At 38.4% G+C, this 21,955-nt stretch overlaps 1 protein-coding gene and 1 pseudogene across 1 annotated transcript in view; both read left to right on the top strand.

Annotated features, from left to right (window-relative positions):
- SPTLC3 (serine palmitoyltransferase long chain base subunit 3) overlaps nucleotides 1–21,955 on the top strand; it is a 131,159-nt gene that overhangs the window by 18,809 nt on the left and 90,395 nt on the right. The window contains exon 2 of the mRNA XM_037494608.2: nucleotides 19,569–19,751. Coding sequence (XP_037350505.1) covers nucleotides 19,569–19,751 — 183 coding nt within the window. The remainder of the gene's footprint in view (nucleotides 1–19,568; nucleotides 19,752–21,955) is intronic.
- Nucleotides 12,104–12,744, top strand: LOC119232546 (BAG family molecular chaperone regulator 1-like; annotated as a pseudogene).

Raw genomic sequence — 21,955 nt, 5'->3', positions numbered from 1 at the left:
GGCATTCTCGAGTTAAGAAATTCAAATTAGTCCTGCCTTTTGTAACTTTATAATCTTGGGGAAGTTGCTTAATATCCTTGCCTCTCTTATTAAGACGAGGTACTTCTCATTCCCTTACAACTATCCATCATCTACCTCTTAGAAATGCCATGTAAATAAATAAGATCATAGCACAAAAAAAACTTTGAACACCTCAGAGATAAGCACTGTTTTCTCATGGCACATAATAACTGATCAAGAAGATAGGAGGTCCTAGTTATTTTCAGTAATATTAAACCACTGGGGCATTGTTTTCTCTGGCTTATCAGGATAACTTAAAAGCTCTGTTACTCAAGTGAGCCAGCTGGTTGTAAATAAGATAAAAAGAATGCAATCACTGCAGAGTGGTGAAGACAGCCACTTTGTTCCACAGTTGAATTATGTCCAATTGACTTTAGTGCCTCCACCCCAACTTTCATTCCAAGGAGGATTCCGAGATCCTACAAATCTTTCTGCTGTACATTCCTCCTACAGTTCTGATAAGGGGCCATCCCAGTGAAAGAACACCTTTCTTTCACTGCTTTCTGAAGTAGAAAGTCTGGCTTATCTTGCTTGGGAAGACTATTGATTCCATTTGACTCTGTACATCTTAAGCCTGAGTAGGTAACATGTGAGGTCCAGTCTGAGTTTCATGCATGGTCCTGTTCCTCTAGGTTTGACCCACCAACAAGTGTCATGCAGGTTCTCCTGTTCTGTAAGGCCTCACCTCCTCTCCAAACCTTTCTCAAGCCTTGTGTCTCTCTCTGATTCACTCACTTCTGGAATAGATATTCATTTGCCTCTGCTAGAAATCCTATACAGACCCCTCCAAGCAAACCTGTTTTTTCTGTGAATGCTTCACTTCCCAATCTGGGTGAATACTGTGGAAATCTGTGGTTCTCTTCATGGATCTCCCTGACCTATTAGTTAACATCTCAGGTGGTGGATAAAGTGGGGAAGAGAAAGATGAGATAGAAAGGGAAGCAAAAACAGTGGAAAACAAACTTAAATTGTACCTTCAAAAAGTTCCATGTTTTTAATCTCTCTCTTAGAGATGATTTATGTAGTCACTGAAGCCTAAATCTTATAAATGTATTTATATTCGGCATCTACCACCTAACATGCAGGGATGCTCAATAAATCAAAAATGAATCTTTGACTCAGTTAACTTTCTGGTGTAAACTACCCCAGATGTAAACTTGTATTTTGGTCAGCTGAGGTGGGTTCTGACATGGGTGTTTCCTTGGGAGGTGTATGAATTCTCAGTCTCCTTTCCAAGGCTTCTACGCAAGGGTTAGAAATGAAGGAATTTTAATAAACTTTCTATGATATGTATTCATTGAGACAATAGTAAACATCATAACGAATAAGCCACCCAATCTCAATTGCACAACCCAGTGGGTTTTTTTCCCAGTATATTAAGTCCAATTAACAAATAGGCAGTTGGAGGGACTGGTGGTGAGGACTCTGCTCCACACAGTCATTCAGACCAACATCAAAAGTTCTGCCATCTTTCTTGTGTGACTTCTGGGGGTCATTTTAACCATCAACACTCAGATGGCAATAAGGAAGAAGGAGAAAGAGATGGATCATGAGGGTATCTATTATGCACCAGGCATGGCAATGGTACATTTCACTTGTACCCATTTCACTTAACTCATAATTCAGTTGCATAACCACATCTTTCTGCAAGGGATGTGGAAAATGTAGCCTAGTTATTAATAAAAAGAGGAAAGAGAAATGGTTTTGGTCAATAGTATTTGTCACATCAGACAATAGAACTAAAATATTTGAAATATTTGAAAGGTCAACATGAGAGGTAATGATTTTTGCTAGTGATCTTTATTTTCTGTCCTTTAATTACATCACCTGCCTTTCAAAAATACTATTATAACACAATGTGGTACATGTAAAGACAATATTATACAGTGTGAACATCTATCCTGGATCTTTTTAGGGATAGAAGCTGGAACTGGGCCTTACACAGTGGGTACCAGGCAGGCAAAGGGTATGTGTATCTAGGATGTCATAAGGGAAATGTGGCAATGGAAGATAGTTAAGATAAGAAAACCAACAACAAAAGTTCTGCCATCTTTCTTGTGTGACTTCTGGGGTCACCTTAACCATCAGGTGGCAATAAGGGAAAAGGAGAAAGAGATGGATCATGAAGTTATCTATTATTCTTTTAAAAAGAACACCTGTACCCCTATGTTTATTGCGGCACTATTTACAATAGATAAAACCTGGAAACAACCCAAATGCCCCAAAATAGATGATTGGATCAAGAATATGTGGTTATATACACAATGGAATATTATTCAGCAATCAAAAAAGATAAAATAATGCCATTTGCAGCTATGTGGATGGAGCTAGAAGGAATTATGCTCAGTGAAATAAATCAGAAGGAAAAAGACAAATATCGGATGGTTTCACTTATAGAAGGAGTATAGGGGAACCAAATAAGACATCAGTGGAAAAAAAATAACAACAGTACAAAACACAACAAAGCGAAAACAGACAATTAGAAACCAGAGACATCCTGAAGGGGAGGAGGAGGGAGAGGGATGAGAGGGAGGGAGGGAGGAGCACAGGGGACTGAGGTGATGGTGCACGGGGGCATCGGTGAAGGAAACTCTATGGGGACTACACCTGAGGGGGTCGGGGGAAGCAAATATTGTTTAAAAATGAACAATGATTAAAAAAATTTAAAAAAATATTTAAAAAGATTGAAATTTGATGCCATTTCACTGTTCAAAATTAATATATAAATAAAACACAAAGTCCATAAAAAAAAAGATAAGGAACAGAAGCTAAAGAAATCACAAGAAAATAGTAACATGAGAAAAGATTTAGAGGAGTTAACAATCAGGGTGTGAAATGAAAGTAGTTTTGATGGTGCTTAAACAACAAGACTAGATATGGAAGAATTTCAAGCAGGTCATTGTCTTCTCTGCTCGGAAACTTCCCCAAAGAGAGTTCTTGTCCTGGCATAGGTAGATTTATATCTACTCATGCCTATTTCCATCTGTGCATATCTACCGAAGGTGAAAAATACATTTGAGATATGTCTTGAGATATGTATTTCACTTTATTGTTTTATTACAGTCAGTATGCTGACCTAATCAGCAAATATTTTATTGGAACCACTCTGTGAAGCTGTGTGTTGACAATGGGGGTGCAGTGATGAACAAGAAAAGTGCTTCCCTGCATCTCACATTCTAGTTTCTTCTATGTATCGCTAAAAGGTGCAGAAGTTGTAGCCCCTCCAAAAATCATTTTGTTGATTATTATCTTGTTGTTATAAATGGTGCTTGGGTATTAGAGCTAGAGATAAAGTTATCTAGAAACTGCAAGAGTCAGGATGGAATAAAGAGACCATAAGAAGGGTTGATGAGCATCTTCGTAAAGTTCTAGATTCTATCTTGGGGAATTTTCTGTCATTCCCTATTGCCCTTATCCTTACAGTCATCATTCTTTTGATGATGCCCTTGGTCAACTATTTTATTATTCTTGAAGCCTCCACTACCTTTTCCTGTCAGTGTTTGATGTAGCTTCACCTAGTTCCCACAGTACCCTGTCCCTCTGTCTATGGTACCATTTGTCAGTCTGCTGTGGGCACGTGCTGCCTCCTGACATAGTATTTGGTGACACAGACACTCATTAAGACTTGGTATAGTGTTGAAAAAGGAAGAAATTAGTAACAATAACATAATACTTTAGGTTGTTTTGATTCTGGAGTTTTAAGGCTGTGTAAAAAAATAAATTTTAATCTCAGTTGTCAGGTATTAGTTTAACTTAGTGGTTTGCACTACTTAGATTGGCTAAACAGTTTCTTCAATTCCAGCTATCCAGCTGGAGTGCTCTTAATAGGAAGCTTTTACTTGAATATTATGTGAAATTTCTTATTCCAGGGTTTACCAATAGATTAATGATTAATAACACCAGCTGTCTTTAAATCAGAAATAAAATTGGGATGGGAGGTGCTATGTCCCAATTGAACATGACTGTATACATATGGAATCAATGAAATATTTCAAGCAAAAATCACCTATTTGTGATGAGATGATATGAGTTAGACTATACTGAAACATACGAGTTTCATAAACTATTTCTAAATATTTATAGCTACAAAGCATATGACATAAGTCTGTGGTTAAAATAGTCATTTCTTAAAATTCCCAGACAACTTTAAGAAATGAGTACCCTTCCAAATAAGGCAAAATTGTGTAATGTCATCATTCTTGTGTCATTCCACTTTCATAGCTTTGGTGCTATATCATTTCTATAACTTCAACAACAATAAAATTGACATTCTAAAATATTTTACAGAAGAACTAAATTGTAATTTATGACACTGAAATGTTATAAAGTAGAGAATTCTAAGAAAGAACTGCTTTTAATTTTTCCCTTATGTTAAAGCTAATAATTTCAAAAGTGTGCATTCATAAGGAACATATATCAGTAAGGAATGCATACTTACCAATCAGAACAGAGTGCTAATTAACCAATCAGAATGGATGCAGATTTAAAAATCACTGAGATTTATTAATGTGTACTAGATGAGCACCAGTCCTGTCCCCTGTTTACCAGCCTCAGATCTGGTCTGCAATGCTTGTAGATTGGATAAGAACTAAATGATTGGGTCCTTTCCCCTGAAAATAATACAAAACTCAAAGGTAGGTAGATTAAAAATAAGATTTGTTCTTCTCCCAAAATAAGTACCTAGAGTTGAGAAGAGTCCAGAAGTGCTTTGAGTGGCCCCTGGATTGGTGATTCAGTCACTCAAGGATAACAGTGATTTTCATCTCTTCCTTCTACCATCTTTGTTCATAATCTATTACCTTCCACTTTGGTCACAAGATGTTGCAATTTTAGACATCCCAAGCTGACACAAAGATTAGAGAAGAACAGGTACTGTTTTTGAAACTATTTTTATTCTTTGGTAAAACCTTCCTCAGAGGGCCTCCCTGGTGGCACAAGGGGTTAAGACACAACCTATGAAGCTATCCACAGCCACTGCAGCATGAGTTCGATCTCCAGCCAGGAAGCTACTCACATGGTGCAACAGACCTCTCCTGACTCGCCTGCTCCCCTCAGCAGTGTATTTTAGTCATTCTGCCTGGTCTGCTCCCCACTCTGTCTCTGGTGAATCCTCTCACCCCCCACACACCTCTGGCCTGTACCCCAGGTCATGTATACATAAATAAATAAATCTTTTAAAAAAAAACCCTCCTCAGAATTTACCTAACAGGCTTTCTCTCAATTTCCATTGGCCAATACTGGTTTACATGACCATTTCTAAATAAATCATTGACAAGACACACTGTGGCTAGCTTTAACTAATTGTCTTTTTACCTTTTGAGTCTAGTGAAGGATTATTTTCAGCTGAACACCAAGATCTTCTGGCAATAAGTAAAGAGTATAGACTATGGTTGTAGGGTAGGCAACCAAAGTCTCTGTATCACATAACAAATCTCCAGGTGGTATATTTGAGGGGAAAACTACAGTCCTTACAAATGCTTGCATTCAAGTTTCAAAGTTTTAGCTTGTGAAGTATATCCCAATTCTATGTTTCATTTTTTCGAATAAATGGCAACTGGACCAACAGGTTCCTTTAGGCTTCTAAGGAGGAAATGCTCCTACCTAACCATAAATGAAGTCTAGATCTCTTATGATCCTGAAAGTCCATACCCTATATTAACACTCACTTGGGGTCATATGGAATAAAATGAATCTTAGAGCTGCAGGTAGAGTTTATCCTGGAAAGCATCTTTGTATTTTATCTGTACAATGAGTGGATTACTCAGGATAAATAACACTAACTTCTGCAATAGACAAGCCATAAATCTCACTAGTTCAATACAGTGAATTTTATTTGTCATACATGTAGCCTTTTGCATTTCAGATACCCCTCTCCCATCTTTTAGCTCCCATGTGGATCCAGTGCCCTCCAAGATTCCCCTGGTGAAGGAAAAGAGAGACAGACCAGGCACACTAACTTTTGACTGTCTCCACTCAGTAACGACACATGCCGTCTCCACACAGACCCTTAGCCTGAATGAGTCACATGGCACACCATGATTGCAAAGACGTCTGGCAATTGTAGAGAACATTGTGAAAATGTGAAATGCCTGTTCTGCTTCATGGTATTTGAAAATCATTTTCACCAAACTATTTGAGTGGTGCCACCCACGCGTATGATGGCTTTCTACTGTGTCAACTTAGCCAAGCAGAAAAATCCTCTTTCAGAATTTCCAGGTTGAAGTTGGAACCAAGAAAAAATTGTGTGATATTGGGAAGATGGAAGTGAAGCAACAGTCAGTAATCTAAAGTCAGTTGAGATATGAGCTATACTTGCAACATGTGGACCTCACTGCTGATCTGCTGTCTCCCCGTGTAGGCAAGCGCAGCCACCAGGCTTGTGGCTTCCCCAGGTCCTGGGGCTCATTTCCAACTTCTCTAATGTCCAGAACCATTATGTATATATATAGTCATGACAAAGGGCTCCAATTATTTGTGCAAGACATGTTCATCTTTATGGTTGAAGGTGGTTTCAGAAAGACAAAATGCTAGTTCCACCTCAATTCCAATTTGCCCTAGTGGGTCAATAGTTCTCCTCACCTTTTTTAGGTCAAACTATTCTTTTCAATGGCTGGCCCTATTGCTGACCTACTGCAACTATAATTCAACAATCATGCAGAGGCAGTGCAGTGTCCCATAGATTAAATGTTTATGTATGCTCTATTGAGACACAACTCACACACCATAGAATCTAGTAGAATTCAGTGGATTTTAGTTTACTTATTAGCAATCACTGTCTTTTTTTTTTTTTTTCAATCACTGTCTTTTTCCTCACAATCTGTACCATTTTCCCTGAGTCAATCACTAATCTACTTTGTGTTTTTGTGGATTTGCTTTTCTGATCATGGACTACAAATAGAATCATACAATATGTGGTCTTTTTGCTTAGAATGTTAGAATGTTTAAAGTCATCAATATTTGAGCTTTTGTCAGTATGTTCTCCATTTTTATTGTCAAATAATCCATTGTGTGGCTATACCACATTTTATTTATCCACTCATTAATTAATATCTGGGTTGTTTCTCTGTATTATGAATAATATTACTATGAACATTTGAATACACATTTATTTGTGAGGCTATGTTACATTTCTCTTAGCTATATAGTTAGGGAATTTATGGATCATATAAGAACTTTGTGTCTTACATTTAGAGAAATTTCAGTGTGTGAGGATTGTAATTTCTTCACATCTTTGATAACAATTGTCTGTCTCTGTATAGTCATCTTAGCATGTGTGAAGCAGTATATCATTATGATTTTAAGTTTCATTTTTTGGATGGGCTAATGATATTGCATATCCTTCATGTGTTTAATGGCAATTTGTATGTCTTTGGACAAATGTTTATTCAGATCTTTTGTCCATTTTTAAAATTGGGTTCTTTGACCTTTTATTATTGAGCTACAAGAGTTTTTTTATATATATTCTGGATATAAAACCCTAATCAGATATATGATTTGAATTTTTTTCTTCAATTCTGTGAATTGTCTTTTACTTTCTTAATGTTATCATCTGAAGAACAGAGTTTTTAAATTTGATGATGTTCAACTTATTTATGCTTTCTTTTGTCATTTTGTGCTTTTGATGACTTTGCCTAACCCAAGATCATGAATATTTACTTCTAGATTTTCTTCTGAGTGTTTTACTATTTTAACTTTTATGTTTACTTTTGTGATCTATTTAGAGTTAACTTTTATGTGTGTTGTGAAGAGTGAGTTCAACATCATTCATTTGTGTGTATATCCATTATCCCAATACTATGCTGAAAAGATTATTCTTTCTTGAATTTTCTGGACACTTCTGTCAAAACTCAATTAGTTGTAAATGTGAGGATTTCTTTCTGGAATCTAAGTATATCTCACAAATTTATACGTCTTGCTTGCTGTAGCTTTGGTAAATTTTAAAATTTGGAACCATGACTTCCTACTTTATTCTTTTTTTCTATGCCTGTTGCATTTACATATAAACTTTAATGTCCGCTTGTCAATTTATCCAAAATATTAGGTGGGTTTTTGGTAGGGATTGTGCTGAATCTGTAGATCAATATGGGAAATACTGTCTTTTTAAGACTTAAGTCTTCCAATTCATAAACTTAAACTATATTCTACTTAACCTAAATATTTTTTCATTCCAGTGAAATATAGAAATGTTTTTCTTATATATCCCTTCTGTTTGTGTGCTGTTATTGTTATAATTTTGTATCTATGTATTTGACAAAAGCAATTATACATGTTATAATTATTATATTCTGTAATTTTATGTCTTTCAAAAATACTGGAAGAAGAAAAGATACCAATATATTTAGAGATGACACACAGAGAGAAATAAGATAGAATTTTTTTTTTTAATTTTCTAGAGGCATGTCTTATTTATTTATTTATTTATTTATTATTTGTTTGTTTGTTTGGTTTATACATTCACTGGGTACAGTCAGAAGCGTGGGAGGGTGAGAGAATTCACCAGAGCCAGAGTGGGCAGAAGGACTGAAGTACACTGCTGAGGGGAGCAGTGGGCAGCAGGAGAGGTCTGCGCGCCATGGGGGACCCTCCTCCGGTGGCCGGGGAGCAGCCGGGGATCGAACCGGTGCTGCAGAGGCTGCAGGCAGCTTCGCAACCCAGCGCTCAACCGCTGCGCCACCGGGGAGGCCCAAGATAGAATTTTTTTATATTAATCTTCTCATGTACTTTCTTATTTACCATTTATTGTTCTTTTATTGTTCTTTTAATCTTAGCCTGCAGAGTCCCATTACTCTCTAGTATATTTTTCTTTCTCCAACGTAACTTTGCTTACAACGGCTTCATTTTGTGCTGTTGTTGTCATATATATTATAAGTTTTGCTCTCTATATAGATGTAACAAAAATTATACATAAATTACTTAATGCAATTCATTTTAAGCCAGTGAATATAAAAAAGATCATATATATCATATACTGTTTTTTATATTTTCATAGCTAACGTTGTCTGTATTCTTTGAGTTGATTTTATTTTTGATTTTTTGGTGGGGGGAGGGAATGAATTTAAATTACTGTCTGGGGTCACTTGCCTGAATCATTTCTTTCGGTATTTCTGCTATCAATGTGGAGCCAAGTAGATCTGCTATTATTGAGTTCTCTAAGTTTTTGTTCATATTGAAATGTCTTTATTTTCCCTGCATTTTTTATTTTGTATGATATAGCATTCTTAGTTGGCATTTTTCCCCCAGCACTTTGAGCATGTCATCCTACCACTTTCTGGTCTCCATTGTTCTGCTTAGAACTCAACTGTTCATATTGGGCTTCATTATATAATGGATTGCTTTCGCTTTAGAAAATCTCTCTTTCTTTTGAGATTTTCTCTTTGTCTCTAAGGAAGTAATGTGTCTTGGAGGGGACCTCTGCTTTTGGTCTATTTGGCTATCATTAAGATTCCGATTGTATAAATTATTTTTCCATCATATGTGATGAGCTAGCTGATTGACCTATTAGTTTTGACAATACCCTGCGGTATAAGTCGTTTCACAGTCAAATACAATTAAAGTGAGGATCCTTAACATGCTGATTTTTGAGACCAGTCTTTGAGATTTGTTTTGATCCTAAGAAGACTGTTCTTGACTGTTAACTCCTCTTGTTCCCCCTGGTAAACTAATTGCCTACAAATTAGCTTTTTGCTCTCACAGAAATTGCCAGTCTCCTCTAAATGACTTACCACTAAAATCTGCTTGTTTTCAAGAGCTCATTCATTATTGAACTTGTCTTCTCTCTGTTATAATATAGTCAGCTCCTTTCAGGAATGATTTGTACCCCTCTGTTCTTTGACCTTCCTTCCATCTTTGCCATAACCAAAATCCTGCTGCCCCAGAACTAGGGGAAAGAGTGTTGCTTCTCTAGGAATCGTAAATCTTCTCTGGGTAGGCAGTAGTCTCCAGATTCCTTGGCTTTCCTTTTCCAATATGAATTTTCTACCCTACAAGTGAACTGGGGCTAGGACAATTGAGGCCCCAGTGTCCTCAGCATTCCATGCTTGGGGTAGAGCCCAAGAGTGGTATTCAGTCGAGGATGGGGCCCACCAATCTCTCAGTCACATATGCGTGGAATTCAGCTCTGAGAAATAGCTGGGAGTGATGAAAAATCTTAGAAGTTTGAGAAATAGCATCGTCTGGGCTGGGACTGGGGGAGAGGGAACACTATCTTCTTGATCGTGTTTTCTCAGAGTGGAACTTTTGCTATGTTGTGTGAGGGAGCAGGGGAGGGTGTGGGTCATAGCTCAGATGCTACAGAAGTTTGTTATTTTCTTTTTGATGCTTAGATTTTTTGAGTAAATGTTTCTTTATTTGTTGTATACCCTTAATACAATTTTGAAATACTTTTATTTTTTCCAGGTACTTTGTATGGCTGTATTCTTATAATTTTACTAACTATATTTAACTGAAAAATTATGGGGATCAGCTCTTCTTCCAAAATTAGAGTATGACATAGTCTCTAGCTTAAGTGTCTTATTCAGTATCACTCTCAGTGGCCCTCTGTCCCTGCTTATACTATCTCTTACATTTATTTACAGTTACCCTTAATCTACTGGGAATTTTCTTGAATTCCAAAATATGCTCAATTTTACTTTTTTCCCAAAGAAGCATCTCCCCCTACTATTGATTCTCTTTCTCCCCGCTACCCAACTTCTGTCCCACTATTTACTATCACATTTATTTAATGAGCAGTCACAATTCACTGTCCCATTGCCTCTACCTCCCCATTCTTTTGACCTGGTGTCCGATAAAAAGACTTGGAAAACAGGCCAATAAAGTCATTTGCTGCAGTTGACTTGCGAGAATACCCATGTACAAAGGTTATTCTCAATTTTAGTATCTCAATTCTCTGCTACTCTTCCCCCAACACCTACCCCATGCTCCCCTCTACTCCTGTTGTCCTCTACTCCTCGTTCTGCTCTTTCTCTCTATGTGGAGTTATGGGCCAAAGCATTATACATCTTCTTTCTACAGCTCTCTTAAAAGCAGCAGCATCCATTCCAACAATTTCATCTATCATCTCTATTCTGAAAATTTCATGAAAATCCTAACATGTACTGAGTGCCTACTCTGTGGCAAATAATTTGGATATATTATCTTGTTCAATTAAAAAAAAAGCAACTTTATTAGTTCCATTTTAAACTTGAGGTATTTGATGGCAAGATCATTAAGTCAGCAAGGGAAAGTGCCAGGATTTCTTTCAGTGCAGGCTGTATTATTTCTGTATCAACACTATCCATCATTGCTCTCCACCTCCCATTAAAATTGAACTCAAATTTTACCTCCTACAGGAAGCCACTCCTGGTCACTCAATGTCATATACACTTTCCATTGTGTCACCATTGTGACATTTAGTTTTGCTTTTTATTGTGGTCATTTATACTTACTCCCCTCGCCAACCCTAAACCCCAAATATATCATTACGTTATCATTTCTGGAAGAAGGAAGCTGTATTTATTGATTTCATATCCCCTCTAATATTAGCCTAGGGAAGTGCAAAATAGTCATCCAGTAAAAGACCTGCTAATTTAAATGGCACTCAATGAACAAGTGTAGGTAAGTCCTTCCAGCACACAACAACATCCTGTTTATTTCCCGAGGTGATAGGAACACAGGAAGTAAGCAAACTCCAGGTGTCACAGTGTCCCAAATCCCTAGGCACTGGGAGGAGGCTCAGGAAATGTTTATTTTCAAATTGGTGGTGGGGGAGGGGCATAAAATCATAGAAGGAAGTGAGCCTTGAAGTAGAGCATTGGGTTGCAAGATGCCAAGCTCAGCTCCCACTGCAAGAAAATCAACAAGTGTGGGTCTGGCAGGAGAGGCCGAGAGGCAACCAGGAGTGACAGGGCCCTGAGAGCACACCCTTGGGCTCCCTCCTGGTGATCATGGGTGCAGCCAACTGTGGGTGTCTAACCAGCATTTCAGACCCACCTGAGGCACCACCACTGGTGCTCATTGAACAAAGGTGAAGAAAAAGGTCTAGCCTCACTTCAGCTGGAAGAAAAGAGATGACCAGGAGCAAAGAGCTGATGTGGATTGAGGAGATGGCTGCAGTGGGCCCAGCATGGCCGTCACCCCACAACAATGAGAAGCATGACTTTCATGTTACCCCACAACAGCATTGTGCTGAACCAGTGGTCCAGGACCTGGCCCAGGTTGTTGAGGAAGCCACAGGGCTACCAACATCACATTTAAGGGAAAATCTCTGGTGGAAATGGGGCAGTCATTAGGAATACTTGGAATATGAAATGGCTGCTGGTCATGTTAACTGGGAAAAAGAATAGTCGAGCAAAGTTTGAACTAAAGAATTCAAAAAATTTGCAGAAGTCTGTGGAGAAGTTAGCTGACTAAGGGAAAGAATTGCATATAGGTCTTACTGGAATTCAGTGTGGTTCTCTGCCCAAAGATTTGCAAACACAGCTCTCTGCAAACTCAGTAGGAGAGTAAAATTCACAACCCAGCAGTTTATGAAGATCTTGGAGCAGACTGAAACACTGATTCTGCCAGAAAATTTTAAAGACAGTTCTGAAAAGAAAGCGTTACTGAAAAGGGTTCAGGCATTTCTAACAAAGTACAACACCGTGGAGCAGAACACCTGCCAGGAGACTGAGTTAACTGCAGCCCACAAATGTGGCCCTTGTGGAGTGAGGTGAGGCAGAAAGAGGCTGTGCTGCCCTGAGGAACAGCACCAGCAGCTCTGCTCTCCTTGGAACATTAATCACCTGATTTTTCCAGGACTGCTGGGGATGATGGGCTGATTGCCAATTTCCCCACTGCTACACCTGTTCTCAATGAACATGTATTGTCCCTGCAACCTGAAGCAGCATTCCTGTTTCACATGCTATCTCTGTGTGATATGCTGTCTAGCAGCCCAGCTGGTCTGGAGAGGGCCTCCTTGCCCTCTCCAAATATTTCCAGGTCTTTTGGCCCTTAGGTGCTTTCTTTGAACTGATGTGCGCTCTCATTTGTCCTGGGTTAGTTCTGGTTTATAGGCCACCCTGGACTCTCAGATACATGAGGACCTTTTTGCCCCTGTGATCCCGGAGTCCATAGGTATGAACCAGAGTGACCAGGAGGTTGAGTCTAGACAGAAAAGTTGGCAATAGCTCAGGTCAGGTGTTTGGCAAACAGATAGTCCAAGTATCGTTCATTGTGATGTAATTGCAAAACTGCTGGCTGGATCCTTGGTTCACAGACCCTCTCATTACCTCCCAGTGACCCTACCCAGCCTCAGGCCAAGAGATCTCAGGAGACCATTCCTGGTGTGGCTTATGTGATTGATACATGGACTTTCTTGTCCCCAAATAAATTTCTAGAAGATTAGAACCCAGTGTTCCTCTGCTCGAAACCATATCAGAACCATGATTTAGAAAGAGCAGAGAGAGAAACCAGAGGAATAAAGCAGGCAAGTGGTGAGAGCATAAACTTCTCAGGAGTTCCTTCATGGACATTCCTACCTATGAACCCTTCTAAGGTCTGTATTTCCTCCCTCAATTGGGTGACCTTCCCCCTTTACCACTATATTACCTTTTAACAATATAAAAAAAATTGTATACACAATAACAGGAAGGAATGTTTAAACTTTTTTTTTAATAGATGAAGTATGAGAAGCAAAAAGCCTTCTTTGGTGGTTGTTATAATTCATTTATTTATTTAGTTTAAAAGATTTATTTATTTATTTATACAAGCACTGGGTTCAGTCAGAAGTGTGGGAGGGTGAGAGATTTCACCAGAGCCAGAGTGGGGAACAGAACAGGCAGACTGAAGAAATACACTGCTGAGGGGCGCAGCGGGCGGCAGGAGAGGTCTGTCGCGCCACGTGGGACCCTCGCCGGCAGCCAGGGATCGAACCGGCGCTGCAGAGGCTGCGGACAGCTTTGCAGCCCAGCGCTCAACTGCTGCGCCACCAGGGGAGGCCCAAGTTGTTGTTATAATTTATATTTCAATAAACTCAAGAGTGAGCTTTAATGCTACAACTCAATGCGTCAGCTGTGGTCATCCCTCCTACTTTTTCCCTGCATCGTAACCGTGAGACACACTTCTCTGAGGCAACCTTATTTGACAGAGGGGAATCATTGAAGTCCCAGGGATTTGGGATGGAACTTAGGTCAAGGTTGTGATAGGCATGAACAAATGGACAAGGCTCAGGGTCAGCCCCATCCCATCCCAAATAATCAGGAGTGTTCAATATCTATCTGTTTTTATATAGTAGCTCTGTGACCTTGGAACACACCTTTAACAAAGAGTTACTGTGTGCCAGATTCTGTTGTAAGTTCCTTAGGTGTTTGAGCCATTTATTCCTCATACAATCTGAGAGGTAGACAGGTACTATTCTTATTTTAGAGATAAGAAAACTAAGAGGGTTTAGGTAGTTTGTTCACAGGTGAAAAAAAAAAAACAAACAAAACAGGACATAAAGCTGCACAGTTTGAGTCAGAGCTCATGCTTTTAGTTTCTGCTGTACCACTTCCCAAACTGTGTGGGGTTTTGTGCTTACATATATTTCTCTCTCTCATTTCAGTTCCCTGCTTAGGAACCTCCAGTGACTTCCCATTTCTCTTAAGATAAAGGATAAAGTCCTTACCCTATACGTTACCCACCTCGTCTCTGACCACAATCTTGTTTGCTCTCCTGTCAGTCACTCTGGGTTTTTTTCAGGTCTTCAATTGCCTTCAGATGCTCTGGACCCCTCTCCTGCCCCAGGGTCTTGGCACATACTGTTCCTCTGCTTGTAAACAGTGCCTCATCGTTTTCCCCCTATCCTTTTGCTTTGCTAGATAACTCCTATTTAGCCTTCATTACTTAACCCAAATGTCTCTTCTATACCGAAACCTTACCTATTCTCTGAAAATGTATCAAGCACCCAGGTGATATCCATCTACAGCTTCCCATAACTTGATAAACAGCATTTATCATAGTCTGTGATGAGTTATTTGTGGGGCTATTTTGCTAATATTTGGCAAACACCAGACTATAAGTTTCTTGGGTCAAGAAGATTCTTTGTCTGCTTAATAGAATATTTCAAGCATATTAACTGGCTTCGAGTTGGTTCTCAAGAAATACTTGAAGAATGAAGAAGAAACAAAAGAATGTGCATTACAGATTACCATGCTGTGTCCGTCTTGACCAGAAAACTCATCAAGCATGATTTTATGCTTATTAACTTTGAGATGTCAAAATCTCATATTCAAAATAACTATCAGCCCAGACTGAGAAATCTTTCCCAAAAGGTGTGACAGAGTTCAATTTTATTTTTATTTTTAATTGTATCAATTTTATTGAGGTAAATGATTTACAACACTGTATATGACTTAAGCTTATAGGTTGCTACCTCTTCTGATGTATGTTACCACACCCACCACCAAAGCACCCATAATCCTTCACCACAGTCTGTTGGGGTCTCTTATCCTCCTTACTATCCCCTCCTGCTCCCCTGTCTGGTAGCCTCAGTTTTAAAGTCAGGTATCTAGGGTTTGTTTTGCTTCAGTTTTTAGTTTTTCTGTTCCTTTGTTTTGTTTCTTTCTATTCCACAGATGAGGGAAGCCATCTGGTTTTTGTCTTTCTGATTTATTCACTCTGCATCATTTCCCTCCAGTTCCATCCATGTTGTCCACAAATGACAAGATTTCATCATTCTTTATAGCTGAGTAGCATTCCATTGTGTGTATGTACCACATCTTTCTAATCCCCTCATCTGTCTTGGGGCACTTAGGTTGTATCCATACTTGGCAATTCTGTATAGTGCTATAATAAACATGAGAGTGCATATATCGCTTCAAATAAGTGTTTTCCCATTCTTTAAGTAGATACCTAAGAGTAGAATTGCTGGGTAATATGTAGATCTATTTTTAACATTTTGAGAAGCCTCCATACTGCTTTCTATAAGGACTGGATCAATCTATATTTGCACCAACAGTGTTCAATGGCTCCTTTTTCTTCACACCCACACCAACCCTTGTTTCTGGTCTTTCAGTCATTCTCAGAGGTGTGAGGTGGAATCTCACTGTGGTTTTATTTGCATTTCCCTCACAATAAGTGATAATGAACATTTTATCCTGTGCCTGTTGGCCATCTGTATGTCTTCCTTGCAGAAGTGCCTATTTTGCTCTTCTGCCCATTTCTGATTGGGTTATTTGTTTTTTCTTTTTATAGTGACGTTGCATGATTTCTTTGTAGATCTTGGATGTTAGTCCCTTGTCGGATATTCTCCCTAACTACAGTTTTATTTATTTATTTTTTAAAGATTTATTTATTTATTTATGCATACAAGCACTTGGTACAGTCAGAAGCGCAGAAGGGTGAGAGAATTCACCAGAGCTATTGCGGGGAGCAGAGCAGGCAGAAGGACCAAAGTACACTGCTGAGGGGAGCAGTGGGCAGCAGGAGAGGTCTGCGCGCCATGGGGGACCCTCCTCCGGTGGCCAGGGAGCAGCCAGGCATCAAACCGGTGCTGCAGAGGCTGCGGGCAGCTTCGCAACCCAGCGCTCAACCGCTGCTCCACCGGGGAGGCCCGCTAACTACAATTTTAAATGAAGAAATATATGAGGCAATTTCTATCCACTAAGAAATATCTATGTATTTCCAGATAACTGTATTTTCCATGAAATTATCTCATTTTCTCTCTGCCAAATAAAGCTAAATATAATCATATTAAATTAAAGATAAATAAAATCACATGAATGAAAGTAAAGTAGATATTGGTTGGGGTTTCTGAACATTGTTGAAAACTTCTTTGTGTTATAACTTTCCTCCAGAATAAGTCACAGGGGGAAACAAAATAGTTATACAGGCCCAGCTTATGCACCCAGCTGAGAGTTTTATTTGCATCTAGCTAGACTATCTGTTATGTACAGCTCAAGTTTCCCTCAGAGCCAATTCAAGCAGAAATTTCCCATGGATTTCAGGGGTAATGCTTTGCTTGATTTGGCCACCTATGGGGCCCAGAAATGGACATTGGGTCAGAGGAGGAAAAAGAAAAAACCTTTTGATCCTCATAAATGGCCTTGAATGCCCTGGAATTTTATGTCTTTGCATGCACCCATAGAACTGAGTCATCCTCTAAGTCAGTCAAAGAGGTTAATTTGTGATCAGACTAAGAAAAGTTTCTGAAGTTACACATTGTGTACCCTTCACTCATCCTCCTTCTCCCACAGTACACTGAAAGACAGTGGGTTCCAGAATTTTGCTTCAGTCTCACTGACCTTCTCTCTCTGATTTGATCTTTATCAAAGTTAACAGCAACCAGGGCTTAAACCGTGTCTCTTAATAGTTGAGTCCTGATCCTGTGCTGCGGGCAAGGTCTTTCTCTTTACCTGTATCCATAATTGTGAGCAATAACCACCCCCCAACTCAGCATGTGCCACACACACTAGCTGTCTTCTGCCCATAAGCAGCCCTCCTTCTAAATATCCTAGTTCAGTTTTTCAACACTGTCATAATGTTCCTCACAAGTACTTTTCTTTTTTCTTTTCCCTGACAGTGTCCCTAACCAGTCATAAAATTTCATCATATCTTTTTTTAAAAAGATATATTTATGCATACAAGAACTGGGGTGTAGGCCAGAGGTGCAGGGGATGAGAGAATTCACCAGAGACAGAGTGGTGAGAAGAATAGGCGGATCCACTGAAATACACTGCTGAGGGGAGCAGCACGCTAGACGGGAGAGGTCTGCTATGCCTTGTGGGTTTATCTCCCTGGCCGGGGATCAGGGATCAAACTCATGCTGCAGTGGCTGGCAATAGCTTAATAGCACTGAGATTTAACCCCTTGCGCCACCAGGGAGGCCCATCAAATCTTTCTTTATGTATAACTCAGTCCCTTTTACCGAAACCTAGACAAACCCTGGAAGGAAAGAATTATGTGTTCCCATGAACACATAATTAACCAAGAGACGGGTTTTAACTGAGTTACTTGAAATACTGGAGACAGATGTAGTCCAAGTTTAAACACATATTTAAACACATAGGAAGGGAATACATAGTTAGGTGATACTAAAATAGTAAGATCAGCCATCAATCATACCTAGAGAATGGTATAGTTTATTTAGAAGGGGAAGTCAAGAAGTGAGGAGCAGGGACGAGATCTTTTTTGTTCATCTTTGAGTCCCCAAAACCTATCTCATAGTTTACTCACACTAGGCACCCAATATAAGGCATTTATGTAACTTTTCATTCACCTTTCACTGAAGAATTCATATTAAGCAATACTCTCTCATTCTGTGATTTTAAACCACCAGGCTGTGTTTGGGGAAGACACATTAGACAAGAGCAACATCCATCAGTGTTAGGTTAGGGCGTCTAGAGAAATAACCTGATATAATGGATAAATAAAGCGGCAAGGAATTTTAATAGAGTTTTAATAATATTTTGTGGGGTTTTAACAATTCAAGTGTTTAATCTCATTATAAGACTTTTCAAAAAAATTTTAAGTCAAATTATGTAGAGATCAAAATTATTCATGTCACAGATACCCTTTTTTTTTTTTTTACAGATATACTTTTTGATTGTCACTGGGATAAAATCCAGTGACTGAGGCACTTAGAGTTGTCAAAAATATTGCACCCCAAACAACATACAGAAAAGGAAGGTGATACATTCTAGAAAACAGCATTGGTGGAATCAGTGATACTTAAAACGATGGCATTTATAAGAGTTACGAAAATAGTGTGTCCAATTAACATGATTCTATATTAGCATTATCCCAATAATCCTTTATAAAAATACATGTGCAAGTATACATCAAATATTAGTAGACATTTGACAATTTCCTGTGGTAAGTCACTAAAAGCTATATATTTCAAGTTGTCAAAATACTTTTTTATGGATCATCATATTGTAAAACAGGAAATCTGTACATTGCATTATATTTGTTGAGTGAAATAATGAATGAATATATTAGTATTTATAAAAGACTAAAATTTAATTAAATTTTAACACTAGGAATAATTTACTCACTAATCCACTGAGTCAAGATTGATTAAGCAACTATGTGCAAATCAAACAGGAATCAAAACAATTTAATAGTAAAATGGTTTAATACGATTTTCCACTAGAATGTTGATACCTAAAATAAAAGAAATACTTGAATTTTTATTATAAAAAATGTGGAACATACAGAAAAGTGTAAAAATAACATAATTAACATCCATGTAACCTTCATCAAGAGTCAGCAGTTATTAACATTATCCCAATATTGCTTCATGAATATATTTTACTTTTGATAGAACATTTAAAAGAAAATTGAAATGGCCATAACACTTCATCCCCTAAATTTTAAGATGAGAAAATGTGTATATATAATGCATATTTCTCTGATTACTCTCTTTAATTATCAATTTCCAATTTTCTCCAAGCACCTTTTACGACCTTATATACATTCTTTGCAATTTAAGAGGTGGAAAGTCCATAGTTTTAAGTATCATAGTTTATTGTAATAGGAGAGAAATAACCTGTGATTTTCTTTTGTGTTTTCAGCAAAATGGGAAGCCACATTTTTATAAGCCAATTGTCGAATCCTTTGAGGAAGCACCTCTTCACGTTATGGTTTTCACTTATATGGGATATGGACTTGGAACCCTATTTGGCTATCTCAGAGACTTTTTGAGAAACTGGGGAATAGAAAAATGCCACGCAGCCGTAGAGCGAGAAGAACAAAAAGTACGTATTACACCTCCCTGGATCTCTGTCAATGCTTATTCTTTTCTAAAATTTTCCTAGAAGTGGCTATGCACATACAGAGCCTAAAAATGATGAAGTATTAAGGAACTACTCAAAATATATCTAGGTATATAATAGGTATATAAATATATACCCATTTATCTCTACTTCTTAAGCCCCAGAGACTGAGAATGAGAGTATGTGGGGAGAAAGATTATTTGAGAGGCAACTAGACTCACAAGTAAAAGACATGACAAATAGTAATGATGGGGAGGAAGATGCTGTGGGAAATAGCATCTGTGCCATTTGATTCCCTTAGCAAGTCAGGAAGGGATGATGCCCGGAATTAAAGGTGAGCAGGACTTTGCATAGTGAGCGAAGTGAGAATTTGGGATTAGCTAGCAAAGGAGAACATTCTCAGAAGAGGCACTGCTATACCTAGGTATTCATTAACTCATTAATCAAGCATCATTCCTTGTGAACATCTATTTTGTGCCAGCTTCTATCTACAATTTGGGGGACACAAGAATAACCAAAGCAGATATGAATTTTGCCTTCAGGGTGCAAATCCTAACAAAATGAATTGCTGGAAGTATGTATGAGAGGAGGCATGTCATGATATATAGGATAAGAGGTAAGTCAAGGACATTGAGGGAACAAGGACATTGAGGTAACGAGGAAGAGAGACAGCTGAACTGAATTTGTTGTTGCGTGACAGGAGTTAAGTTGAGACCTGAAGGCTGGAGAGTAATAAGGCTGTTGCTGAACAATGGGATCTTGACCTGACCCCCACAGATTAGAAAATGGACCAGGTACTTGAGAAATCAGCTTTATTTGTGAATCAATTGGCAAAGAGGCAGGAAACTTACCTCTCCCATTAAGGGAAAATTAGATTATACAAATTTGAGGACCAGGGTTGAGAACAAAGGAGTTATATGTTATTGACTGAAAAGTGGGTTGGGGCAAAGAAATGTTGTACTTAGCTGAAGTTCATTGGCAAGTACAGCATACTTCATGCATGAAGTATAAAGAGACTTATTTTCAGATAATTGGGGTTTTGAACTTCTGTTGTTACACTCTTCCTCCTCCGTTCTCAGTTCCCTGCTGGCCTTGGAACTAAGTTCAAGCATGTCTATAAGTGTCTGGTCTTAGCTGTACCTGTGAAAGCAAGACTTAGAAAAAAGTTTAGACACTTTTTTTTTCTTCCTTGTACTTTTGAATCTGAGATGAATTTAGCCTCAGATTCAAAGCAAAGGACAAGGCAAGATGGGACAGAAGAAATCTTCATGGAGAGGAAACATGGTGTGAATGTCTTAGAAGCAAGAAGAAGTATTGTACATTCAAGGAACCAAGGAATTCCAATGACCAGAGTTTGTGAGTGAGAGTGGGAGTATGTGGGAAGAAAGATTGTTTGAGATGCAAGCAGGGACCAGACTATAATGGGTTTTTATAAACCATGGGTATTTATTATAAGAACAATGGGACGATATTGAAGGATTTCAGATGGATTTGCAAACTAGAAAGATCACATTCACTGAAAGAAGGGGAACTGATGCAAAGATATTTAGGAGATATATATGATAAAGTATGAAACTGGGGTGACCCAAAATATTAACTTTGGTCAGACGCAAGGATGGTTATAAAACACTCATTACAATTGGATGGCCTTATATTGGCAAAAGATGGCCACAGATACAGTTTTGAGATTATAAAGGTTGTTGTATGGTAAAGAGTATAGAAACAGTTAAATCAAACATGAAAGAAGTCCTCCTGATTCCAGAAAGGATACAGGTCTCCCAGGTTCTAGCAGAACTGATAATAGAACTGGGACATTGAGATGAGAAAGCAAGTTGTTTCTCTTGGGCAGTCTCACAAGGATCTCCATAGACCCTCTGTAACACTAACTGGTTTATTTCAAAAGCTCTTATCACCTATCAGCCTGCTCCCCAGGTATAAGTAAGCAATGTACAATAAGTCAGCACATTCTAGAATACTTCCTGGAATAGGGGTGAAACAAATGTAAATTTCTCAAGAATGGCATTCCTTAGCAGGTTTAAGCTTCAGATCTGCCTATTTCTTATTCTAACCTACTTCAGTTTATTGCTCTATCAACCAGGGAAGGCTAGTAATTTAGGTCTTTTCCAAAGCTTTTTTTTTATCTTTCAAGGAGAATATATTTTCATTTGTGCAAGCTTGCTCTCAAG

This window comes from Talpa occidentalis, unplaced genomic scaffold (assembly GCF_014898055.3).
Source record: "Talpa occidentalis isolate TD23 unplaced genomic scaffold, MPIMG_talOcc4v2.1 talOcc4.10, whole genome shotgun sequence".
Classification (NCBI taxonomy): domain Eukaryota; kingdom Metazoa; phylum Chordata; class Mammalia; order Eulipotyphla; family Talpidae; genus Talpa; species Talpa occidentalis.
The sequence above is the reverse complement of the archived record's forward strand: the minus strand, read 5'-3'. Positions and strand labels throughout refer to the sequence as shown.